The sequence below is a fragment of the Carassius carassius genome, chromosome 14, assembly GCF_963082965.1.
Source record: "Carassius carassius chromosome 14, fCarCar2.1, whole genome shotgun sequence".
NCBI classification, from domain to species: Eukaryota; Metazoa; Chordata; class Actinopteri; order Cypriniformes; family Cyprinidae; genus Carassius; species Carassius carassius.
In genome coordinates this window covers 16,817,025-16,845,024 of record NC_081768.1, presented here as the reverse complement: position 1 = coordinate 16,845,024, position 28,000 = coordinate 16,817,025, and the positions used below count along the sequence as shown (strand labels likewise).

Here is a 28,000-nt window from a genome sequence, read left to right as displayed (position 1 = left end):
GATAATTGCTTTTAAAAGCTTTATTACTTGCAAGTATCACAAGAAGCCCGTCATGATTTTCCTTTAAAACTCTGAATAGGTAGATGTATCATCCTAACATTCTGGTTTCTCAAAATCAAAAATGAGCTACAAAAATGAACCAAGCTATACATTTAAAAACAACAACAACAACAACCTTGTGCTGCTCTATAGATAGATATAAATGAACTGACTCTAAAATTGTAATTCAAGGGCTACCCATAGTGTCTTATTTAAAAATACCACTTGTTAAAAACAAGATTCCTGGCACCTGTTACTAACAATAAATCCAGTATTATTATAATTTTGGTCTTTCATATACATTTCCATATACATATCTACGGTTTAAAAAAAATTATTATCTATGTCGAGATTCATAAAGGTGTAAAAAGGTTTCAAGTTTGGCGTCTGTAATGCTGTTTATTTGAGGTGTTCGGTCTGTTGGCTCTATCATCTATTTGTCAGTGGATGCGTGAGCGGGCGCACACACACACACACACACACACACACACACACACACGAGTGGAATCTGAGGAGGCAGAGTGAGTGGAGGGGACCTGATTCGGCAGCTCTGATGAGCTCTACAGTGTTAACACGCTTCCCTGATCAGACACGTACAGTGCTTTCAGTTTGGCAGAACAGTCACGCGACGTCAATATCACTCAATCTTTTGGGGCAGGAAATGAGGAAAGGGAGGGCAGGATTAGAGAGAGGAAGGGGAGGTTCCATAGTTCGATATGCCACTACACCTCTGCGGTCTTTCTGGACCTCTTCTTGAGAGGCTCTTTGCTGCTGGTTGTGGCCGTCGATCTGCGCCTGTACTTGCGTGGTTTGGTGGATGAGGGTACTTCAGCATTGTGCTCCACCGGAGTCTCCGCCTGAGGGCAGATATCAGAGTCTTCATGTTCCTGGCAGCAGAGCTGGCCCGTGAGGAGATGCGACCACAACGCCCCCTCCTGGTGAGCCTTGCAAAAAGAGTTGGGGCACAGCTGGCAAAAGGCATCCGAATTCTTTCCGCACACATCACAGTGATGCCAGGGACAGTCCCAGCGACCTGGAAGACAACACAGAGCACAAATTTAAGTTTTTATTAATGCTATTCATAAATGACATTACATAGTTGACCCTGGAGCACAAAACCAGTCATACAGGGTCAATTTCTGTGACCCTATATGATTTATCTAAAAGCTGAATAAATAAGCTTTCCATTGATATGTGGTTTGTAAGGACAGGAAAATAGTTGGCCAAGATAAAACTACTTGAAAATCTGGAGTCTAAAGGGTGCAAAAAAATCTAAATGAGAAAATTGCCTTAAAATTTGTCCAAATCATGTTCTTAGCAATGCATAAAAATAGGTTTTGATATATTTCTGGTAGAAAATGCACAAAATATCTTCACCTGAACATGATCTTTACGTAATACATATTATACACGTACACATATTATGCTATTACAAAGTAATGTTTACCAAATGGTCTCTTGGTGCGGTCCAGACAGGAGAGGTGATAGGCTTTGGTGCAGCCCTTCTTATCACACAGAACCAGCTCTCCTCCGTCACCGCAGCGGAAACACTCGTCCTCAGACTTCTTGCCTTCATTCCGGGACTTTCTCCTCTTGGGCTTTTTCTTTTGATGCTTGGCTTTGGGCTCAGATGTATGACCATTCTGAAGTTGAGTGAAGACAGCATTAAGGTATTTTGATTGACATGATTACTTTTCACTCCTCGACTATAAGAACTGGATAAAGTAGTTCTGTATCCAAATCAACATGTACAGGTATTACAGGGACAAACTTGAGTGTTAAGTGTTTGATAAAGGGCACAATGTTGACAGCTCATACTTTAAAAGGCTTAAACATTCTGAATAGCAGGCCTGAGTTATTACCACTACACCACCCCAGCAAGACATCAGTAATGACAGGCAGATGAAATGAAAGGTTTTCCAGTCACTCACCTTGGGTCTGTCACCTAGGAAACCACTGCAGTTAGGCGCTCCACACCGGCACACAGTCTTTTCATTCCCCAGACAGTCCAGGTTATAGTTAAAAGTTAGCTCTGTGCCTGAAAACATTGTAACATGGTAAAAAATGGTTTGGCAACTTCAGAGTAAATAAAATTGAACATAAATGAACAGATAAAACACACAAAATTAGGCTGGGGCAACACAAAAAAATAAAATTTATACATTTCTATATTTTCAGAGCATGAGCTCACCAGAAGGGATGTCACAGACGGCAAACAGCCCAACGCGTGTGTCTCCATTTACCGTCCATTTCTGAGTCTCACAGTTGGGCTGGCAGCTGTGGTTCATGAAGCGAGAGTAGTTCCCTTTGGGTCCAGCGTCTATAATACGATCCTGTGCACACACACACACACACACACACAATTGGAATATTACACAGGATGAAAGTAGAAATGGTAACAAATAGGGCTGTGAATCTTTGGCAAGGCAGCGATTCGATTCGATTACGATTCATAGGTTTTCGATTCGATTCAGGAACGATATTTGCAAATTTAGAACGATTCAATTCGATTCGTTTCACAATTAAATTCGATTCGATTATAAAGATTCGATTCTGCATTCTTTAAGTGCATTCACGGGATTATTTAAATGCTTCTACTAAATTCTTTAAATGCTTAGTCAGGGGGCAAATTACAGTAGCATTTATGGTTAGAGAACCATAGGTTAGAAAAAAAAAAAAAAAAACTTTTGTCCATTGTTAAATGATAGTTTATGATGCGACATGGCATACGTAAAAATTTATGTAAGCCAAGTTTTTAAAAAAGAGCTTAAAGAGTATTATGTATAAGCTAACATTTTGTCACACCAGGGGCGTAGCCATTATTTCAGAAGTGACAGAAATGTCAAATACAATCATTTTATGTATGTTGCCTTTTATGTATGTTAACCACAAAATTGTTTGTGGTTTTTTTTAGTTTCATCAGTTCATTCTGCTTTTATTCAGTTTAGCTGCAGATATAGCCTGGCACGTCTATGAGAGCGAGATCGCTTCTCTTTCAGTGTTCATCTCTATTTAACTTTTCCTCTCCATCAGCGAATGATTCTGAGAGAAAACTTGCCAGATGTCTGTTTGCTAATGAAACAAACGCTACTTTCATGCATCTGATTATCAGATAAATCTCGCGCTCTTATTTCAAGGTCGTTGTTAATGCTGTGCGTATGATTTAGACACTTACATTTCTGCTCCGTCCATGCAATAAATACAGCTGTCGACGGCTCCGGTAACTCCGTCGGTAAGATGCAGAGAGCCATTGACAAACTTCACGTTAGCATTACTGGCCACGAGTCCTTAACGCCGCCTTCACACTGGCAGTTGAAATCAGCTCCGATACGGCAGCGAAACGATCGGAAGTCATTCATTTTCTATGGAGATTCGCAGACCGCATGCGAATGGGTCCGAACCAGGTGCGAACGAGTGCGGTGCGAAAAAAATCGTGTCCGTTGGCCATCCGGATGCGTTCAAAAAATTGAACTCTTGCGAAAGGCTACGGACGGTTCCTATCCGACAATTCCAGCGGAAGTTGGCGTTGCTATGGTACTGATAAACAAACCTGAATTCTTAACTTTTAATAAAATAAATAATGATTTTATAACGACAAGTTGTCATGTCATTTTTTCATTTTAATGATTTTATAACGTAATTTATGCAGTTAATACAATTAAATAATTAAATATTTAAATATTGTACAATTCAATGTTGTGGCCATTTTCCCGCTCATTCACATACAGCCAGAAAATTATATTATGGCTAATCGTAGACTTGTCAATGCTCTTGCTGTTGCTCTCCTATACTAGAGAAGCAAGCAAAAAAAAAAGAGATCCATGTGGGTAAAATACTACCTGGCAGAGAGGTATCAGTACAGGGAGTTTCACCGCCTGGTGGGTGAGCTGCGTCTGAACAACGGTGAGGATTTCAGGGAGTATTTCAGGGTGTCGCGCTGTCAGCCTTTCCAACCTTTCCGCCATTTTTGTTCTACTCGGTTCCGAGGCTTCCGACACTTTTTACCGTTGTGTACGACGTCCACTGGGGGCGTATTGCGTATTACGGAGCTGATTTCAACTGCCAGTGTGAAGGCGGCGTTAGATCACACGTCAGCTGCGTCAGAGACGAACGGAGCGCGAGCGCAATCCTGTGACAGTCTCAGGCGGTAAACAGTGGAGCGCGTGAAGGACAGATAAGAGGCACGATTCACGAACACTCTTCAAGGTCTCCATTAATTCGTGCGTGTAGTAATTTAATGTGTATACATTTTGAAAGCATTGAATCGCTATAAAATTCACGATTCATTCGATTCTTAGCATTTTGAATCGATTACTGTCCAAGATCGGTGGTGATTCACGATTCAAAAATCATGTTTCAAGATCGATGCATATGAATCGACAGGGTTTGTAATCGATGCATCGAGAAAACGAGTGAATCGTTACACCCCTAGTAACAAACCATTAAGCTGTTATCTGTGGGATGAGCTGTAGTGTTGTGACCTGTAATGCCACATAAGGCTGTTCAGTGCCATTCCCAATACAACACTGTTTGTCTTGCTCTGCTGTACAGGGTCTAAACATGCCACCATCAGACACGTACCCAGCACAGGAGGAGCAGTCAGTGCTTGTATGCACGTGGCACCTTCATTTACCTTGTCAATAGTGAGCATATAGAAATGTGTGATGTTGTTCTCCTGAGCGTATTTGATTCTGGCTATGCACTCCTCCTCATCTATCAGTTCGCCCACATATTCATTCACAAACTCTCCCTGAGTAACACACAAAAGAGCCGATCAGCAATAACATACAGTAAATCTCATCTGTTGAATGTTCAAAAGCCAGCGCACTTACTTTCTTAATGTCTCGCAATGACACCAGGCCCCAGCCTTTTCCTGCTGTGCGGATGATCTTGGTCTCGGGGTAGAGGCGTTTGGTGAAGTCCTGGTTTTGGCAGCGGCCTGCAGCCGGACACACTTGAGGATGGCACTCGTACAACAGCATGCGGTTCAGACACTCGGACTCAAAGCTGCAGGGGCGCTCGTCTGACGGCTTACAGTTACACTTGGGGATCTCAGAGATGTCTGCGGTGTAGACCTGTACTCGCCCACAAGGCTTATTCACCTAATGAAAAACAAAACTTAAATCTATTAAAACTATATAAACAGACAGCAATAACATTAAAATTACTATAGAAATAGTCATGGCCTGGAAAACATACTTTCAAATAAAATAAATACCTTGATGTATTTGTACGGAGGAGGTTTCTTGTTGTTCTCTTGCGCCTCTTTGGCCTCCCTTTCCATTTCAATCTCCTTAAAGCGAGCTTCAGCCTCCAGCAGGGCTGCACAGATAAATACAGAAGAGCCGGTCCACAAATGCACTGACAATACTGATTTACAAATAAGAAAAAAATTGCCATTTTTTACCATTCTTAAAGACCTTTCCAATGCCAGTATGCTGATATTTGCTTCCCCTGTCTCCCTCCATGTAAGGAAAGACTCTGCCCTGGTGTGTCCAGAAATAGTCTTTAGAGCCAAAGAAGAATACAGGGAACTCTCCTATCTCATGACGCAGGTGCTGGATGTTGGTCGGGATGTTTTTAGGGTGACGGATCTCTGCAGGCCACCATCTAGAATTTCAAATGAGGTTAAGGTTTAGGACAAGAATATCACCTTTGCAATAATGTAGTTTGTATGTACTGGTTGACAGTCCATTGTAATATATGTAGCGGTCGACAGATATACCATTAAGGCAAACAGATCATCTGATATTTTGCATTCTGTGTTTTTCTTTACTGTGGACATGTGCTGATAGCAGGACTTTTATTTTGACCGCATCCGAACACAGATGCACTGGATCTACCATTCTCCATCTTCATTAGTTTATTTGCAGCTCGTAAAAAAAAAAGTGTGCTCTTTGTGACCATGCATTGATGCAAATTCTGCTATACCTGGACAGTTCAAGTTTGTCACTCGTGCCTATCCTTGAATTCAAACATTATGCCATATTATATTAAGTTTCCCATTATCCAATATTAACTGTATAACTTGTATTAACTGTAATAACTTGCATCTCTGAGCAACACACAGCAGTGTTTTGATACTGAATGATTCAGTGTTTTGAATGATTCAGTAAGCCATTCATGAAGACATTTGCTTAATTTACTGAATGAATCAGCCATCTGAATGAATCGGTTGAATCAATGACTCACTCATTAAGACAGTGCCAACTGGTCTTTTGATTTCATATTTAAAAAGTATCACTGCATTTTTCCAACTTTTCATATTTGTATTTTAAAAAAATTAAAACATTAATCTTATAAAATTATTTGTGCATTTGCAATTTTACTGCATAAATGAATTTATGGAGCCTCTTATCTTCAATAAACAATCTGAAAAATTCGATGCAGCTTCTGTGTTTCCTGCAGTGGAAAGATGGAGATTGATGATACTGATTTCATTTGAATGGTGACAACCATACAGTGTCTTATTATTCTAACTAAATACATTGATAAATTTGAAATGTTGAAAAGAATTTGACGTAAATTACACATACATTTAATAAGGTTTGGAAAATTTTGCCCTTCACAAAATTAAAGTGTCTCATAGAAACCAATTTAAGGCAAATATCACAAATGTGCTGATTAAAGAAAGACCTGATAAAGCACTGATGAGACTATTGCTTCAGAATAAATTACATTTCTTTGCATGTGTCATTATATTAACATTTCACCAAAATCAAGTTTAAATACTAAGCTTTTGACCAGCGAATGTTTTTTCCCCTTCATTAACACCACAGAGGCAGTACCTGCATTGCATTTACATTTTCATGAACTTACAGGTTATACAGTTTTCTGTAGCTATGTTTCTCATGCACTCAGTTTCTTCTGTTATTTGGCCAAAAGAAAATTTTATAAAAGGTTCAGTGCTTCGCACAAGCTATTTGACTGTAACAACAACAAACAATGCATGCTAGACTAAGACACTTTTCTCCACTCCTCAAATACAAAAAACATTAGCCTTTTTAAATATAGCATTTCTTGAGTGAAGAAAAACGCTGTACCTATTCAATCACCAGTTCTTTATTTACGTTCAGACTGCAAACAAACTGCATGCTGAACTTCATTCAGGAGAGAGGTGGGAGGAATAATGAGCTTTGACTGATAGTTTGAGGAGCCAATGGTGTTACAAGGTGAAGTGGAGGGGGCATCACTCACTTTTACTGGTCCAGGATCAGTGATCTTTAGAGGTTATATTTCCGATTTGAGCATCAGAATTCTTGGGATAATGTAGCTTTTGTTGATGCTACCACGCTACTTGATCGAAAAAAAGAGCGTCGCTACTGAAAATCTATTTGGTTAAGATAACAGCAACGCTACAGAGATACGTAGTTCAGTTAGTAGTGTCATAACTTGTAGCGAAACTACTGCCCAACACTGACCATTCACATCTCATACTGTATGTGAACACTTTCATTACCAATGCAACAACTGACACATTTGTATTATGAGCTCTGTTATTTTGCCAATTATTTTATGTCAGATCAAAATCTTAATGTCATTCTCTAGCCCTAGAAACCACAAAATTAACTATAATAAACAAAAAATACACTGTAAGCAGATGAGTTTGTACATTAAATAAAGTTAAAGGTGTGTGGTGCCGACAGAGACTGACCTGTAGTTTCCCAGTTTGACCCAGATGACATCTCTGTATTTGGGTTTTTTCCCTGAGCGGCAATCATTACAGAACCAACTGCCATCTGGCATAGCGATGTTCAGACAGTCAGGGTGAAATGCAGCTGGACATGACTCACAGCACAGCAGACGGCCACCTTCAACAAACATTTATATTGTGCCATCATGATCATATCATGAATGCTCGATTTCTTTCATGAGGTTTTAAGGTTGTTTCCATTACATCTATTGCAATGCTTTTAGGTTTAATTTTGGATGCCCCTCATTTAAAAAGGAATAAAAAAAGAGCTAGTGTGTTAAATAATGAGACTGGAAGTCACCTTTTGAGCAGATGAAGCACCAGCTGACGTTGACGTGAGAGTGGTGACTGTAGCCTTTCTTAGGCCGGAAGTGGTTTGTGCACACAATGGCAGAGGAAGTGATCATCTCACTCCCTGCAGCAACACACAGGTCTCCAACATGGTAGGCCACGGGACAGCGCAAACAACGCATCATCTTTCCTGCAAGGGGACAATAAGAAATATGGTTTATGTATTAAGTGATAAAACCAACATCAGCTTAAAAAAAGTCTTTCTATTGGAGATTCATTTAGCCATTTTATATAATTTAATCATATTGAATATGGTTTCACAGAGAGGGCTCAGGTTAAGAAAGGATTAGGAAATAGTTCAATAAGAACATTTAAGTAGTTTTTAAAAACATGCCTTAGAAAAAACATTACTGGTGTGCATCTTGAGACACACAGAGCAATTACCGTATTTTTCGGATTATAAATAACACCTAAGTATAAGTCGCATCAGTCCAAAAATATTTAATGACGAGGAAAAAAACATAAGTCACACTGGACTATAATGCCGTGTTTCCACCGCAGGAACTTTACCCAGGAACTAGGGACTTTGGCCTGGTACTAGGTGTGTTTCCTCCGCAGGAACCAGGAACTAAAAGTTCCTGGTAAAAAAATGCCACTCAGAAAGTCCCTGCTGGCGAGATAGTACTTTTTCAAAGTTCCGGAACTTTTGGTGGCGGGACTTGGGCGCTAAACATCCTGATTGGTTGAGTTCACGCAGCATTGGTTGAGTTCAACCACCATTTATTCGGATCAGTGAGAGCTCAGTGATCATCTATCCGCCGAGAAGCAGCCTCACCTCGGCTAGACCTTCTGATATCTGCTGCTGGCTTTGATGTCTCTTTAGTGGTTAAACATAAAATATAATTGGTTTTGGGTAAATCTAACAGGTAATCTTTGGTCTGTATTTATTTTATCTATATGTTAAAATGAAAATAAAAAGACAAATTTGTATAATATTTCGTTTCATTGTAATGGCTGTTTATATACACATATCCCTGAACTAAGTACATTTCTGCAGCTGTTATTATGTTTAAATGAAAACGAAAGGAGGCAGTGGTATTTGATATCCTATTTCGTTTTATTGTGAATATACAGAGAGGAAAATTGCATTAGTCAAGGCGAGCTGACTGAAGTTATCAAGTACGCTGCTGTTTGCAAATTTACCCAATTCGCGTCATCGCGGACATCACACTTCCGAGTCGAATGCACATAGTCTGAACTACCGAGGATGCACGTCCAAAATCAGCGTACTTTGTATTGAGAAACGCGTGCAGACCTACATCACCAGTCTATTTGCCTAATCTTCCCGGTACTTTACACCGCTGTGGAAACGCAGAAAGCAACAGGTCTGGGGGGGAAAAAAGTTCCTGGAGAAAAAAGTTCCTGGTACAAATGTTCAGAGTAATTCCGGTGGAAACGCGGCATAAGTCCCATTTATTTAGAACCAAGAGAAAACATTAACGTCTACAGCTGCTCTATGTTTTCAGAGGTAGGCTCCAGAAGCACTGAGCAGCATAGAGCGCCCTCTCACGGCTGTAGACGGTAATGTTTGCTCTTGGTTCACACTTTGGCAATTGAATCGCCATTGGCTAGTAAATTTTTTTGTTTACTCGCCAGACTAATAAATTACACTCTTGACATCAGTCAGTCAACCATTATAATATAATACCTGGATAATCAAGTATTATTTAATGATAGAACTTTAGTAATTATAATTAACTTGGTAACCATGTATGAATGCATAGACATTTTAAATGAATTTAGGACTGGTGCTTTGTTTGTCATTCAGGGTTTCTGTAAAAAAAAAAATATAATAATAATAATATTATATATATATATATATATATATATATATATAATAAATAAAAACAGAACAATAATACTCAAATGATGATAATATCAATAATCCGAATTCTACAAATAAGAACAGTATTTCTGCGCACTTCACGCATGTGAGAGAAAGCATTGCGAGTTGTGTACCTTCACACTAGAGTTCAAGGTACGCCAAATACACAAACACAGGTGCGCTGAGCATCCATTGAGATGAACAGAAAAATATCACAGATCGCTTGACAGAGAGTGAAACTCTAAAGTGCTCAGTCAGAGTGTTCGGCGAGTGAAAATATATTTGTGCTAAACTTATACTTAGCCTGGCAAACACTGGCGAGTAAAATCTGATAATTTATTAGCCATTAGATTAGCCATAATTTATTAGACATCATTTAGTCACCAGAGTGAAGATTTAGTCACATATGCGAGTGATTTACTTGCAATGCAGAGGGTTGTTCATGTCAAAAAAATTTTTTTAAGTCGCACCTAACTATAAGTGACAGGACCAGCCAAACTATGAAAAGAAGTGCGACTTATAGTCCAGAAAATACAGTAGATATTTTAGTCTGGGATCAGGCTTAAGCCTTTTCTGTGAAATTGGGGGATAGAGTTAAACCAAATTGTGCATGCCATATGAATTACATAAGATGAAATTTTTTTTTTTTAATATATATATATATATACATACATGGCAGGAATGTGATCAGCTGGAGACAAAAAAAGAAGGAAAATCTGACCACGCCCCAAGCCACGCCCATATGCCATGCCCCAAACACTCATACGAATGTTGCGTTCCCAAACGCAAATAAAATAAAGCGGCTCAAACCAAGCACAGCTAGCAATAATATGCAGTGAATCTAAACAGTACTGTAACAGCAGACACTTATCGCTTCAGACTACAGCCTATTATATAATTACAACACAACTGTTGGGAATCCTATGACAGCACTAAGCAATCTCATTCTCACTGCCATTCATAAAAAGTAATCGGGTCGAGTAACGTGTTTCAGCACTGATTCTACTCGTGTTTGGCACTTTAAATCATTTAAGCACTTTGAACTAGGGCTGCACGATATTGGGAAAAAATCACATTGCGATATTTTATTTTTCTGCGATATATATTGCAATATTTTTTCTTACAAACAAAAATGGGGTGATCACACTTACTTTCTCATTTTAAATGATTTAAACATCGACACCATCGTGTCAATTGATTAATATGCGCGAGGGAGAGAGAGCAAGACAGCGCTCGTGTTGTTTGAAAACGGCTCTCTCTCTCTCTCGGTCTCTCTCTCTCTCTCAATTCAATTCATATTGCTTTATTGGCATGACATACAAAGATACATATTGCCAAAGCATTGTACATAGCAGAATAGAAACAAACAAAACAAAAATACATATATATTCATAAGAAAAAAAAAATTACATGCAAAATAAATCCATATACATTTCTATAAACATTGATGGTACTTCTAATGTACCCTCTGTCTGTCTCTCTCTCTCTCTCTCTCGGTCTCTGTCTCTCTCGCGCGCGCTTTCTCTCTCTGTCTCTCTCGCGTGCGCTCTCTCTCTCTGTCTCTCTCGCGCGCGCGCTCTCTCTCTCTCTCTCTCTCTCTCTCTCTCTCTCTGTCTCTCTCGCGCGCTCTCTCTCTCTCTCTCTCTCTGTCTCTCTCGCGCGCGCTCTCTCTCTCTCTCTGTCTGTCTCACGCGCTCTCTCTCTCTCTGTCTCTCTGTATCTCTCGCGCGCTCTCTCTCTCTCTCTCTGTCTCTCTCGCGCGCTCTCTCTCTCTGTCTCTCTCTCTCTCTCTCTCCCTGTCTCTCTCGCGCGCTCTCTCTTTCTCTCTCGCGCTCCCTCTCTCTCTGCCCTGTTAAACTTGCATGTGGTTTTCAGTCCTGTCAATTATAAACTTTCACTCTATGATGGTTAAGCTGTGCAATTAATCCGCGAATCACATTCGTCAAGGGCAGGGGAGTAGCTGGCCCGTACAGTTAATGAATAACGGATCAACTACGACAGCCTACATCGCACATCCTGCGATGTGACTATCGTGGATTCGTACATCGCGATATCGATGCTTAAACGACACATCGTGCAGCCCTACTTTGAACTGTTCTGCAGATGGCACCGCGAGCTCGTACAGCGCTCTCGGGACCATTCCGTCCATGATGTTTCTTTTCGCAGTTTAATTAGGTAATAACTTAAAGAAAAACGCCACCATTTTTCCATATTCCCCTATGTTCTTCCTTCAACTTAAAGGTACATACCTCTCCTGTCACTTAATCACTGTAGCACCACTATGCTAGCATTTAGCTTAGCACCATTCATTCCTTAGGATCCAAACAGGGATGAATTTAGAAGCTACCAAACACTTCCATGTTTTCCCTATTTAAAGACGGTTACATGAGAGTTACAAGAGAAAGTATAGCGCCACAAAATAAACATTGGCGATTTCCTAAGTGGATAAAATTGATTACTGTAATGTATGGCGGAAGTGCACTTTGACTTCGGCACAGTAATATCATCACTCCTGAAAACTCCCCCTCTCCCTCTAACTTCCGTCAATACAACCAATGTGAGGAGTTTTCAGGAGTGATGATATTACTGCGCTGAGTTTGAAGTGCTGCGAAGTGCTCTTCCGCCATACATTGTAGTTATTATTTCACCATACTTAATTCACGTAACATCTTTAAATAGGGACAACATGGAAGTGTTTGGTTGCTTCTAAATTCATTCCTGTTTGGATCCTAAGGAATGAATGGTGCTAAGCTAAATGCTAGCATAGTGGCGCCGCGCGCTACAGCGATTGAGTACATGCACTAAGATGGGATAGATACGCATCAACCCGTCTAAGTTGAGGAATATGGAAAAATGGAGGCGTTTCCCTTTAGGCCATTTGTGAGATTTAAATCATCATGCAGTAACCAACCTAATCGAATAGTCAAAGACTCAAATGCACAAATTATGGTTCAAATCAGTCCTAAAAAAAAAAAGAATTGCCAGAAACTAGAGCTACACGATTAATGATTGATGTCTCTTTAGTAAAGCTGGTTCTGTGATAAGTACTAAATGTCCATCACCTGCTTTCAAATGGAGCGGCACTTAATATAATATATATAAATATAATATAGCGGCATGTAGTTTGCGGACAAGCTACGCAATAACTCGTTCATAATCGCAGATGAATCGCATTCAGTTATGAACGCGATATATTGCGTAGCTTGTCAGCGAACTAAGGCTCTGTATATTAAGTGCTGCTTGAAAGCAGGTGATGGAAATTTAGTACTAATCAAAGAACCAGCTTTACTAAAGAGACACGCATGATGATTGCATGCGATTAATCGTGCAGTCCTACCAGGAACTCACCATGCATTCAAAACAATCCAACCACAGACCAAAAATGCTTCCCAAAAAAAAAAAAAAAAAAAAAAAGTCTACCTACTCCACCAAAAATCACATGCAAGATGCATCACATTTCTCGCATGTGATTTTTGGTGGAGTGTGCAGACTTTTTGAATCAGTCTAACAAATTACTTAGTTGAATCTGTCTGAGTGATTACTAGGGCTGTCACTTTTGAGAAAAATCTAATTCGAACGGATATCGAATATCATGCAATGTATTTGAATATCTACGTGCCCGCCCCCCGCGCATAAAAAAAAATAAAAATAAAAATAAACACCGTAGCCTAATGGAGATTCAATCACAAATGTTTTAACAGTGAGACATAAACAGGTCTATCTGGATTATTATTTTTTTTACTTAATGTTTGAAACAGCAGGTTATCAACTTAGAATATCAACTTATATGAAGTGCCACTATGCATATCCCACAACATTAGGCTAAATGAAAAAAAAAAAAAAAAACACGATTCAGAACAGGCACAAACAATAACGTGACAACTTAAACAGCAGCATATAACCTAGCCTAATTCATTTCTTAATATTGTTTGCAAGAAACACCAGTCTATCAACTTGATCTGGATGAAGTGCGGCTCTCTTTTTATTTACAACGTTCCCCGCGGTGGAGAACACACGTTCAGAGCGCACAGACGTGCCTGGCTACTAGCTATAATTCGCTTGATTTGGTCATGGGCCTATGCTACAGTACGTCTAGAGTGCCCTCTACTGGATAAGATGGCAAAGAAAAAAAAAGAAAAAAAAAAACGGTCTAATCATAGACTGTAAAAAATGCGCTACACATGGCATTTTAAAAACCAGATATTTTATTTATAGTTCGATTACGGATATTTCACGTCATGTTCAAATGCATATTCGAATATCGAATAAAAAGTGACAGCCCTAGTGATTACTGAATAAACATTACTAACTGTATGTTCATATGACAGAGCAAAATGAAATAAACATGCATGCCAGTTTAAGTACCTTTGGTGGCCTTGGCAGCACCACGGCCGCTGTAGTGGCAGCTGAGGCAGGTGTGCAGGGGGCAGCGGAAGCCTCGGTTCTCAAACACAGTCAGGGCACTCAACCGCACACAGGCCTCGTGGTAGAAACGGCCACAGTGAAGCACACAGCAACGCCGTACCTCTCCTTCAGACTTCTTACAGGTGAAACACACTTGCAAACCTGAAAACCATGAAAGAAAATCATAGCTCTCAATAGTGACAAAGCAGTTTATTCTTCAAATTACTAGGGCTGCAACTAATGATTATTCTGATAATCGATTAGTTGCCCGATTATTATTTTCGATTAATAGAACCCCCCCCCCCCCCCCCCCCATTTTCTTTATTTTAATTTTACTGACAAAAAAAAAACCACACTATTCCACATTCTGCCCAAAACATACCGTGCTTCATTTATTAGACCACCTGTCATAAGACAAAACGCAAACATTTTAGGAATCTGTCAAAAAAAAAAAAAAAAAATTCTAAAAATTGTCATTTTTGGACAAAAAACAAACTGAAACAACTAAATAGTATTTATTCACATAACAAAAATTGCCTCCTTTGCCTTTGATAACAGCTCACATGCTTGCTGACATTGCTTATGTACTTTTTGACTAATTTGGTATCTGAATAAAAAAAAAAAACACTATAAAAGTACTTGACAATTGCCTTTTTTTCCAGATAACAGCAATAACTATATTACAGTATTAGAAATAGCCTACTACTGTTACTAAAAAGCTTACGCATATTGGAGGTCTAACCACTACAGAAAGCAAAACATTTTTGGTAATGACCAATACTGTTAGTTAAGAGCAGCAGTGGCACAAACCTTACAAAATTGGTTAAAAACCCTAACATTAATTTTGTTTTAATAAATTTGTTAATCACTGTAGGATATATAGTGAATATACGGTAGTTTAAATCTCTAGATAAAAAATGATCAGTCGGTCTCCTCTTACTGTCATTTCTTTATCCTGTAAAAGCATCTGATATTTATATTCAGACAATTATACACTGCTGTCCCTTCACAGTTCCTACTCTCGTAAAATACTTGCATTGCATGTAGACTTTTAAACCTAAATCTAAAATGTTAAACAACAGATATTGTCTCTCTCGCCTCTGTGTTCTGTCTGTTTAACGCAACGGTGCTCTTTCAGTAAAGATTTCAACTTAACGCAGACTGTCAGGGCGGGCCTTTATGCAAAAATGGAAAGGCTTGCATGAATTTCTGACATTTACAAATAAGGATATGTAGGGGGATAAATTTTTGCACCGATGACGCACACACGTATCTGTAAAAGCACCTGACAGGCAAGCCATTACGCAAATGCATCAGCTTGAAGCTTAAAATAAAGATTCCTCATGTTTTGGGCAGCCCTTTATCACAAACTTTTCCTGCAGGAGCATATTCTGTTTCCTCCACTATTTTTAGATGCATTTGTCCATAGAAATGTGCTATTCAGTGCTGTAATTTGATGCGACCGGCTAAAGTTGGAAGTGCTCTGTGGGCAGACCCGTTTAATCGAGAATGAGAATCGTTGTCGATGATTTTCATTATCGAAAATAATAGATTTTAATCGATCAGTTGTTGCAGCCCTACACATTACCATGCGTGTCTTACCCGAGCTGCAGGCAGAGCAGAACACCTTTTCTGCTGACCGATCCAGCCCAATACAGTGCAAGTGATATGAGGCACAGCACTGTCCTTCACACATCACCAGATCCTCTCCGGTCTGCTCACACACCTTTGGAACAGTAATAATCATGAATGTGCAGCACACCACATAAGAGCAGAACGCAATTCCTGTCCGCATCTGAGTGATAAATAAACCATGTGCTCTTATTTGTTATTAAATGTTAAGAAAAGTATGCTTCGCCTAATAGTCTACAATAAATATAGTCCAATTAGTTATTGCTGATTTTTGGCAGGACACTAAACATTTTAATTGTTATTAACATGTTTAAATGGTCTAACAACAGAGCATTCAAAAGTGGAGTATGGCTGCAATTAAGGATTGTGATTGTTGGCCGATTATTTTTTCAATTAATCAGATAAAAAAAAAAAATTCTAATCAGAATTCCTTTACTTTGTCACCAAACCAGACGTGCTTGCTCTCGCCCGGAGAGAGTGTGCGCACTTAAAACTTATCTCCTCTCTCTCAAACTGCATCCTGTGCACTCACAACTCTCTCTATGCTAACAATCGGCCGATTGTGATCGGAGCATCCCTAATATTAATTATTTTCGCACGTTTCTATTTCTAGCCTGCATGCAGTGTGAACGCTCTGATCCATTAAGATGGGCTCGGAAAAAAGATGCATCACATACAGTGTGTGAACGTGGAGTTAGGCATAAGCCCAGACTGTTCTGTTCTCGCGCTAGGCATGTAGCATTCTGATCGGTTCGGATAGCATACTGCAGAAGGTCGGGGCCGCGGAAAATCGTGCTATAAAGCGATTTAGAAATAGTGTATGCTCAAATTCGTGATTTTAGGACGATTTCGATTAATCGCACAGCCCTAACTTTGATCACAGTCAGTCTCCTCTTACTGTAATTTCTTTATCCTATAAAAGTGTCTGACACTTATATTCAGACAATTATCCGCTGCTGTCTGTCCCTTCAGTTTCTAGTCCTCTCATAAAGTACTCGCACTGCATGTTGACTTTTAAACATAAATTGAATGTTCAACTACAGATATTTCAGCAGCGAATGTTATTGCGCTGAATAGTGTCTCTCCCTCTCTACTGTGTTTAGTCAGACCCGACTAATAGATCATGAGAATCGTTGTCGATGATTTTCATTATCGATAATAATCAATTTTATCGAATAGTTGTTGCAGCCCTAAAGTGGAGTGCCTTCAGATGTAGACAACAATTCTAAAATCATCTTAAATTCCATGAAATCAACCATAACGTTATGAAGCGACGTGAATACTGTTTGTAAGCAAAAAATTAAGTAAATAAAAAATAACCACAATTCCTTTGTCTCCTTTGTCAAATCACTCAAACTGCCTACTCTATTTTGTGTCAATTTTTTACGTGGAATTATGCTTTGATTTGAAAGAAAACAGCATATCCTTGTGGTGTTGCTTACACAGAAGAGTGTAGGCAGTTTGAGTGATGTGGAGAGACACAGAGGAGACTGTTGACAAAGGAATTGTTGAATAAAGTCATTATTTTTGTTTTCTTCGCTTACAAACAGTATTCACGTCGCTTCATAACGTTACGGTTGAACCACTGATGGCAGATGGACTATTCTGACGATGTCTTTCATACTTTTCTGGACCTTGACAGTGCAATTTACTTGGCAGTCTATGGGACAGTCACAAGCCTCCCGGTTTTCATCCAAAATATCTTAAATTGTGTTCTGAAGACGAACAAAGCTTTTACAGATTTGAAAACATGGGGGTAAGTGATTAATGACAAAAGTTTCATTTTGGGGTGGAGTATCCCTTTAACACAGAACCAGTACTTTTGACAACACTACACAGAGAGATCACTCACCAGACAAACACTTTCTTTCTTGGCACCTGCAATTCGCTCTGTCTTCTTTGAGTGATGTGACTCATCTGTACTGTCACTGGGAGAATCGGGTCTCTGCTCACACAGCAAACTCTAAAATATGCATTCAGAATATATTTACTTACAGGACATCTTGTAAGAAAAAGTGACAAAAACCATTTACCATTGCAAACCAAGTCAGTTATTCAATCCAAGAAACACTGGATATGCATGCAAAATTTCACAAATACGTTCACAAATAGCCAGGTTTCAAGTATGATATTTCCAATAGTGAAAAACAAAAATTCACATACCTTTGGCTCAGGAGAAGATGATGGGCGGTGCTTTTTGGATGAGATAGCAAAAGACTGTCTGTCTGACTCCTGTTTCCGCTTCCTGACATGCTTAGCTTCAGCAAGAGACTTCTCCCCTGAGAAACCAAGATAATTTTAAAAACAGAAACCATAGGGGGAAATTTTTTTTTACAGAAAGAGCAGTATTTAGACTGGGCCTTCTCTGTAGTTCAAAACAGTTTGTACATTTACTTGGGGCTTTTTTAGTTTGTTTCATTTTGTCATCAACGTCTGCTTTCCGAATCCTCCCCCTGGGTTTACCAACAGCAGCCTCGTTTGATGGTGCCTTCTGACAAATGAAGGAAAGGAAAAATATATTAGCTGAATTAATTCATTTTTATTTTATTTTATTATAATTGAATTTTGCATTAATTATTTATAAAATTCATGCCAAAATATCTACACACCTCATACCATACCTTTTGGCCTTTCGGTTTTTTAAAGTCTTTTTCAAGATTGGTTTTCTTTTTAGGCTGCAGTGCCACATCATACTTGGATTCTCGTAAACGTTTGTAGCCTTTTTTCTTTCCTGTATGAAGTAGTCAGAATGCATGCTTACTTGAAACCTTTTATAAAAGGAGAATTTCAGGTTTGAACCATATACCTTTTCCATAAACAACTGAAATGTTGCTAATAATGAAACCACCTACACACCTTTAGAATTATCTTCCTCCAAGACTTTTGGGCTTGGTGCTAATACCTTTATATCTTATAAAAGAAAAACACAGGAAATTACTACAAGAACAAAATAATAATAATAATACAGAACAGAATAAACAGCCTATAAGGTAAGGATATTAAATAGCAGTCCCAAACTAATTATTGTAAATACAATTGGTTTGAGCCACCACAATCATTTAAACATATACAAAATGACACAAAGTGAAAATAAAGTAGTATTTTTGGTTTATGGAAACAACAGTCACCATGGTGAATATAAAATACTAACACAAACTGTTAATGATATATGGAAACGGCTCCTGAAGAGAATTAATACATCATACCTTCATGCAAATCCAAATTACATACATGGATCCAGTTATCTGATTTATCTGTCTACTTTTATTTCACGCACTGCATGCTCATAGATTCTGTGCTTTAGTGAAGTGATTTATAAAGCGCAGTGCGTGCTACGAACACAGTATAACATCTGGAAGGACAGGATGGTTCATTTCTCTGAGGAGAGAGACTTTTTAATTTCATAATAAATTACAGAAATAACAATATAAAATAACGACACTGACATTTAACCTGTCAAAATCTCATCTGATGGCAGACTATGAATCGGGACAGCGCATTTTTCTCAGGCACTTTTTACTTAAAGACATTAAGAAGTGTCAACAGCTTTCATGCACGTCTTTTAAAATAAGTCTCGCATCAGAACAACATTAACCCACTCGTAAAGGGCCCACAACCCACTTTTGGGTTCCTCTATATAACGGTCTAAGCAATTATCACTGGTTAGTTATTGTTTGCAATTTACAGTTTGTAAATGTATTTTAAGTTAATTTCTCACCTGAAAGTCCAGGATTAGTGGACACTGTGCCTAAAGTGCCAGATATACTGACACCAGCTTTTACTTTCCTCTTCTTCACTGAATTTGGTGCAGCAGGAAACTTCTGTCTGATCTGTCTTGGTTTCTTCTGAGAAGCTTTTGGCTGGAGATCAATACAGAGCTGGTCCTTCTTATATGTAAAGATAAAATGAAAAGAAAGTGTGATTACCACAAAATACAACAACAAAAAAAAGATCATTATCCAGCAAAACAAAACGCACCTTTTTCCGGTATGCCCGTTTCCCAGTATTTGTCTTTATTTTACTCTGCTGTTCTGATGCAGTGCAGTGATTCTACAATGCCAAAGGATTTGAAAGATTACATCTCTAGCCTGAAACTGAAATACTAATTTAACACAGAGATTAACAAGTCCAAACTTATTAAATGCTACCTGAACAGTAGACTCGGGGACATCTTTTACAGAGAAAGCTTCCGTCTTCTTCCACTTCAGTACTATGGTGTGCTGATCCCTCTTCACTGACGTTTTAGGTGCTTTTTTCGTGAGGGAGTTTTTCCTTGTTGAAGTGCTGCTGTCTGTGGAGTGGGAGATTAGGCCTGGGATGGTGGTAGTTGTTGTGGAGTTGGGGCTGGAATGAGTGGAATCAGGAGGAGTGAGGCTAACAAGCTCCTGAGACTCCCTCCGATCTTGGTCTTGCTGTGGTCCCTGATTGCGCTGTGCTTGAAGCTCTTGTAGCATGCGAAGGTTGAACTGGGCTTTCCCATTTTCATAAACAAAGCTAAATTTGGCCAGTCGCTTCTCTATTAGTAAGCCCAATGCTTCTGTAGCCTGTGACGCACCTGTCTCCCAATGTTCCCGAAACTTACGAGGAATTGCCCGCTGTAGAGAGTATATCAACAACATCAAAGAGACAAAGGAATCTCATGATAATTCACCAAATACATAATAAAAATATTAGTGAAAAACAGACAATATTTACTGTACCTTCCTTCCACTAATATCAATGGGTAGTTTGTTGCTGCGGCTAAGTGACTGGTATTGGTGTTTTCCTGAGAAGGGGACCATGCTTTTCTCAAAAACATATCCTCTCTCTGGAGCATTTCCGAAATACTGTACATGGTACAATAATCCTGTGCGGCTATTCACTGCCAAAAACAAATAACAAGAATAAAAAAATATATTTAAAAAAAATCATGAAGTCCAGTTCTTACAGGTGCTACCTTTCTCATGCTGCCTTGTTGACAGCTGGAAGCCAGTAATTCTCTCTGCATTTTAGCTCAAGGTCAAGATCAGTTTCCACTGGATCTGTGCCCTCCCCATCGGTACTTTTAAACCATCCTTTTGAACCAAATTTAAGTGTTGTTTCTGACACTGTCACAACTCCTCACAACTTTTAGCCATCTGCCTCACGGACACAGCTTCCAGGAGACTCACTATCCCTCTTACTCATGGAGTCCCCCCGGGCTCTGTTTTCGGCCGTTCTTCTGCTCTTCTTTTCAATATTTAAATGCATTATGTTCACACTGCTATACATTTACGGTAACAGTTACCATTGCATTAATGATGACTTTTTGGACAGTTTTTTCCAAATTCAGCCAAACCATTCAAAATCTAGATCAAGCTGTCTGCCCATCATTTCAGTCCATTTCAACTACCTGGTCAAGGCAGCATTCTTTTTAACTGAAAACTGCACATCTTTGCTCAATTGCAAGCCCAAAAGATATTGAATCTTTGGAACATGCTTTCATAACTTCACAGCTTGGTTACGGACTACTCACCAAAACCACCCCAATCGACCCCCCAATTCTGTTTAAAATTGCAATGGCTACCCATTTCATATCTATCAGTTACAATATTTGTAATGTTACTGATCGAGTTATCTGATTTTCTTTACTTTTCCATGTCTATAAATATGGATCATTTTAAAAATGTGCAGCTAATGTTACTTTATACTAGCATGAACTGCCAACAAACTGTTAGAAATTGAGTAAGACAGTAATGATGAAAATCTGTTGGTTGACAATATGGTAATTGAAAGTAGGGCTGCTCGATTATGGCAAAAATCATAATCACAATTATTTTGGTCAATATTGTAATCATGATTATTTAACAATTATGAGGGGGCCATATGACCAAAACTTTATATGAGTGATTTATTTAAAGATAGTGATAAATAAATATGCATTTACTGTAAATAAGGTTGCTATGACATCTACATTGTAGCGTCCAGCGGAATTTCAAACAAACAAACAAACATAAAGTCCTCAAAATTATTGATATAATTAAATAATTAAACTGTCTGTAATAAATAAGCAAAGGACAAATACAATAGAAAAGATACAAATGAAAAAAAAAACTGTGCTTTAATGTTTTTTTCTTTCATTTTTATTCAAGTCTCAAGGAGTATGATTATTTCATTTATTTACTATACTATTTATTATTAATGTCTCATTTCAAGCTTTAGTTTAGTATTTTTTTGCAGTTTATATGAAAAGGTTCATGTAGCGTGGTACAGCCTACTACAGAAATTAATAAACTAAAATAAAACATAGCCCGCTGTCACTTTAAGAGCCGCACGGATCCAAAATACTGTTACAAGCGTATTTTCATTCACAGCTCTTTACGTTAATTTATTACATAACCGACGAAGGTATACATGAATAATCACCAAGCGCAGCATTTTGACACGTTTTTGCGTGTATTTGCCATTTAGGCGCACACCTTGAAACTAAAATATGTCTTTACATGTCCGTGTTCTGTTCCTTCTCGGAGTGCATATATCTTCCTGAAGAGCAGCGCAAGTTCTTTTTCATGCTTTTAAAAACATGAATAAATATACTTGGATAAATAAAGCATGTCCCATTTTGCAAATGTCACGTTACATGATTTTACTGATTTGCACAGGAAATTGTGCTTTTATAGAGGAACAAAAGCCCAGCGCTGCAAAATGAGGCGGAATAATCATTTTATCAAAATCGAAGTCGAACCATTTTTCCCATTAATTGCACAGCCCTAATTAAAAGTGCTTAAAGAACAATATGTCAACTGATCTAGCACACCTTACCTTTTGACCTAAAGTGCAAGTTAATCTCTGGGTCTGTAGTGATCATGCAAGGCCACCAAGGGTATCCAGACACTTTGGCCCAGATAATATCACCCGCTGAGAACTGCAAACAGGGTAGTGACTCTGTATCACTCATTTCCACATCATCCACACCCTGTGCAATGTCATTCACTTCACAGTCAGGCACAGGCCCCTACAAGACAGAAATTAAGAACTGTTAGGCCCATGAAAAAAAAATCCTCCACAAGTGGTAAACACATTTTCCTTGTGACAAACAACTTATTTTGCATTAAAGACAGTCGAAGAGCCATTAAGACCAAATAAGCTATACCTGGGTTGGGATGGGAGTTACACTAGCAGGTATCTCGCCATCACTCTGCTCATCAGACTCAGTGGGAAGAACACATGGTTCAGTGGTGAGGTCATTAAAATTTATGGAGGTGTGCAGTAGAGGGGATTGATCAGAACTCTCAGTAGGGGTTAAAATCGACTTTCTACGATTTGGTGGAGTTCTCTTCCTCACAAGCCCCACTTTCTTCTTTCGTCTTTCTCTCCTGGCAGTTGGAGAGGCCAGAAAACCTTCTGAAAGTCTCAAAGGTGCATTTGCCTCCTCTGTTCCCTCCTCTGCATAATCTGTTTCATATTGGTTTGTCTTCCCACCTAGATTTACCACACATTTGGTTATTTTAAAAGTGAGTTCAGGAGAAACACTGGACTTCCTTGGAGGGCTGGCATGCTGAGGAACAGGCTCCACCCCTTTGAGAAGAGGCTGTGCAGCTGTGGCGGCACAGAGCTTTGGAATTTTGTCTTGATCTTCATTTAACAAGCGGGAAGTCAGGTCCTTTAGCCGCTCATGAGTGTGGTTATGACCATGACTGCCAATCATCTGCAAAACACTTTCTTGAGGTGTAGCGGCCATCTGGGTAGCAGCTTTATCCATGAGTATAGTAGGGTCAGTGCTCCCATCACCCCGACCCTTACATCCACCAGGTGAATCAGAGGGCTGTTTCATGGTGGTAGGACTCCTGGGCTCTGGCATCGCAGGCAGTGATGTCCCCTTACTATCTGTCATTACTAACCAGGGGCCTGAAAAAATAAACATTCACAATCAGTCCTCAACTATGACAAAAAAATGGCAAATTAATTTAAAAAGTATGCACATGTACATTAAAATAAATAATAAAGTCAATAAGAACAAGTGGTCTTGCCTTAGGACAACTTTAACTATTTTAATCTACGTCAAATGATGACTACTGTGTGTGTGTATACTCCTATACAGTCCATACTGGTCAGTCCATACAGCTGTGGGATTATTATGATTTAAAACATACATTGTTTCTATTAGGGGGCAAAAAGATGACAAGCTTTGCTTTAAAATAAAAATATGCAAACACAGCCACATTATGGACCAGACCTTAAAGGGTCAGTTCACCCAAAAAGGAAAATTATGTCATTAATGACTCACCCTCCGTTCATCTTCGGAACACAGTTTAAGATATTTAAGATTTAGTCCTAGAGCTTTCTGTCCCTCCATTGAAACTGTGTGTACGGTCTACTGTCCATGTCCAGAAAGGTAATAAAAACATCATCAAAGTAGTCCATGTGACATCAGAGGGTCTGTTAGAATTTGTAGAAGGATCAAAAATACATTTTGGTCCAAAAATAGCAAAAACTATGACTTTATTCAGCATTGTCTTCTCTTCCGGGTCTGTTGTGAGCATGTTCACTGCATTGTAACGTTAGTGATATCCGGTTCGCGAACGAATCACTCGATGTAACCGGATCTTCTTGAACCAGTTCACCAAATCGAACTGAATCGTTTTAAACGTTTCGCGTCTCCAATAAGCATTAATCCACAAATGACTTAATCTGTTAACTTTTTTTAACGTGGCTAACACTCACTCGGAGTTAAAATAAACCAGTATCTGGTTTAAACCAGTATATAAGTATTTCTTCAACAGGTTTATTGAATCGAATAGAGCTGAAACAACTAATCGATTAAAATCGATTATTAAAATAGTTGACAACTAATTTAGTCATCGATTAGTTGCTAAACAACTTTTATTTGCCGTAAGCGGGTCATTTTGTGCATATTTTAAATCTGCGGTGACCAAAGTGTGGCAGTAATGAGCCACCGCAGGTTTTATTCAGCCAGTTTTATTCTGCACTACTGAACTGTTTAAGACTTTTATTTGTGCAGATTCTCCAGTACAATGTTGTTTGCAAATGTTTAGTCGTAAAAGCTAATAACATTGCTTTTTAACAGTTAACATTTAAAGATTTACAAACATGTTCTGTGATCAGTTTGTCATTTACCAGTTCATAATTCAGTCTTGCAGCCTAATTATGACTGAATGAGAGAGGTAAATGTATTCACTGCTCTTTTTCACACAGCAGGTTTTTTGTGTGTATCAATCTTTTTTTTAAGATTGAAAAAATAATAAAATGCAATGTACTGCAAATTTATTCTGTTTTATTCTTATTCTTCGTGAAAATATTTTCTGAAAGATTCCTTAATAAGCTTTGTTCGGGATGTTAAACTACTTTAGGAGCCCTAAGGACTGACATGGTGAAAATATTATTTGAAATCTCCTTGTGAAATTTGCTAGAGTATGGGTCAGTGTTTTGATTGCAGAAGAGTTTGACAAAGGATTACTAACACATTATAAAACAAAACTCCAGGTATATTTTTGATGAGGATATGACCATGCAAAATGGTTAAAATCTCTAAAAAGTCTGTTGAATGAAAAAATGGGCAAAACTATAATATAAGTACATAAAGATTAATCGATTAATCGTAAAAATAATCGACAGATTAATCGATTATCAAAATAATCGTTAGTTGCAGCCCTAGAATCGAACTGTCCGAAAGAACCAATTCGCGGAAAAGAACCGAACTTCCCATCACTACTGGTGATCCGAAAACCGATGTAACCGGATCTTGACTCGAGATCAAGTCAATCTTTCGTTCGTTATCTCTTCAGAGCAGTTAAGTCAGTGTACTGTTTGAGTAAATTAATTATTCCGGGATACTGGTTTATTTTAACTGCGAGTGAGTGTTAGCCACGTTAAAAAAAATTTAAAGATTAAGTCATTTGTGGATTAATGCTTATTGGAGAAGCGAAACGTTTAAAATGATTCAGTTCGATTTGGTGAACTGGTTCAAGAAGATCCGGTTACATCGAGTGATTCGTTCGCGAACCGGATATCACTAATGTTACAATGCAGTGAACGTGCTCACAACAGACCCGGAAGAGAAACCAATGCTGAATAAAGTCATAGTTTTTGCTATTTTTGGACCAAAATGTATTTTCGATGCTTTTACAAATTCTAACAGACCCTCTGATGTCACATGGACTACTTTGATGATGTTTTTATTACCTTTCTGAACATGGACAGTATACTGTACACACATTTTCAATGGAGGGACAGAAAGCTCTCGGACTAAATGTAAAATATATTAAACTGTGTTCCGAAGATGAACAGAGGTCTTACGGGTTTGGAATGACATGAGGGTGAGTCATTAATGACAATTTTCATTTTCGGGTGAACTAACCCTTTAAAAGCCTATGCCCACTAAATGTTCATTAATTAGACTATTATTTTTTTAATTATTATTTTTTAATGCTATATATATGGTATGTTATTGTATGTATGCATAAATATTTAACAGGTACATTTTAAAAATATAAAACGCAAAAAGATTACGAGAATAAACATAACCGACGTTTATCGAACATACGAATTAATTGTTCTAACGACTGCACCTATGGCGACTACTGGAAGCTGCAGATCCTAAATAACCACAAATAACCAGAAGTTACAGTTCGTGTGGGACTCTGTGGTTAGGTAAAAGAACTGAATGGATTATAGCGAGGATGGAGAACTGGAATGGTTTGGTCCCACGTTAAAATGGCTTCCGTGGAGGATTCGCGGTGCGCGAGCGGGTGGCCAGCCGCTTTCATTCAGTTCAATGCGCAAACCCCGACGCCTCCTCCTCGTATGAATCCTGAAACAAAACCCACTGATATAAACCAATCCATTCAATAACAAAACAAAACAAAAAAAACTGCGAGCTTTTCATCAATGAAAGGAAGAAGAAAAAAACGTAACGTTACCGCTTTTGATTTGTAACATGCACAACGACAATTAATGAATCATATCTATAAAGTGCATAAAAACAATACCCGAGCAAAGCTTCGTGCAAAACAGTGACTGCTTAAATGCAAATGTCCGTTCGGTCCTAAACAAGAGGCATTTATCGAGCTATTGTTATTCTGGATGAGCGGTCAGGATGCCTCGTTAACGTCAATGATGAAAGATCATTGATGAGTCCGTGATGGACTCTCCTAACCCTCCTAATAGCCCACAGCAAACTGAAAGAAAGTAACTCTCGTTAATACAAACTTTTACACCAAAATGAAACAAACACCTTCAGTGGGAATTGTGCCCTCGGTTAAAATGCTGCAATACTTTAGAGACCAGACAGATGTAAAATGTATACAAAGTGGAGTAAAAGATATCAAGCCATAGGTCCGTGAAAGTAACAGTGTACGTTACGTTATAGCTAATATGATGTTAGCAAAGAAATGAAACGCCAAAGCATATAAAACACTTGTGCGGATCCAAACATTTCTACGCTATTAAATATGTAACCTCTGAGGATGTGTCTGGGGCTGTGATACAAACTATAGCCACATGGTACATTTTATTAACTCAGGAATTATTTATTCTTCGAACTGAGGCTGACAAACCTCGCGAACTACAGCTTAGCCAGCTAGCAAGTGAGGTACAGCTGCAGCTGCCTCGGTCATTGACATACTACAAGACGACTCGTTTATCCGTCAAAGAAATTCTCTAATATCCCACCCCAGCGTGTAATAGACAGCAATCCCCCTAATTGTGACGTGCCACGATTTATTCCTGTGGGGAAATAAACCTGTTTACAGCATCTCCATTACTCCCGACGTGTATGAGAAGCTTGCGGGAAACTCTCATCCCAATCAGCGCCAAAAATACTCACATCCGATTGGCTGACACGCGACGGCACAATTCAACCGGCCTTTTCAAATATCACTCTCTTCGCGGCTGACTCTCCGTCGAACATCTTCACTTATCCGTGGCACACTCCAAACTTCATCGTAGGTTCGTTGTTTAAGATGAAGCCATGATATTCTGAGATCATCTGTTTTTGTTTTTATTTCGAAAAAGGGCAAAGCGACACAGATCACTGCTCGAGGAATTGAGCAGAGGAGGGCAATTCTCACCATATGACG

At 38.8% G+C, this 28,000-nt stretch overlaps 1 protein-coding gene across 1 annotated transcript; it reads right to left on the bottom strand.

Moving 5' to 3' along the window:
• Positions 1–5: 5 nt before the first annotated feature.
• Positions 6–28,000, bottom strand: LOC132157177 (histone-lysine N-methyltransferase NSD2-like). The gene is made up of 24 exons (XM_059566398.1): positions 27,748–28,000; positions 23,056–23,810; positions 22,725–22,917; positions 20,645–20,805; positions 20,093–20,539; positions 19,923–19,994; positions 19,663–19,828; positions 18,801–18,854; positions 18,566–18,675; positions 18,339–18,435; positions 18,108–18,223; positions 17,797–17,889; positions 15,915–16,038; positions 14,274–14,474; positions 8,034–8,213; positions 7,694–7,850; positions 5,447–5,649; positions 5,258–5,361; positions 4,872–5,141; positions 4,673–4,789; positions 2,231–2,372; positions 1,971–2,077; positions 1,487–1,682; positions 6–1,072 (listed from the first exon to the last, which is right to left on the bottom strand). Exons 2-24 carry the CDS (start codon positions 23,794–23,796, stop codon positions 762–764), a joined length of 4,362 nt encoding a protein of 1,453 aa, XP_059422381.1. The 5' UTR covers positions 23,797–23,810; positions 27,748–28,000; the 3' UTR covers positions 6–761.

Coding starts and splice junctions, on each gene's coding strand:
- LOC132157177 (XM_059566398.1), bottom strand. CDS start 23,796: ATGACAGATAGTAAGGGGACATCACTGCCTGCGATGCCAGAGCCCAGG. Junction 20,540..20,644: donor TTGATATTAGTGGAAGGAAG/GTACAGTAAATA, acceptor TACTCTCTACAG/CGGGCAATTCCTCGTAAGTT. Junction 14,475..15,914: donor CTGCTCTGCCTGCAGCTCGG/GTAAGACACGCA, acceptor CATGGTTTTCAG/GTTTGCAAGTGTGTTTCACC.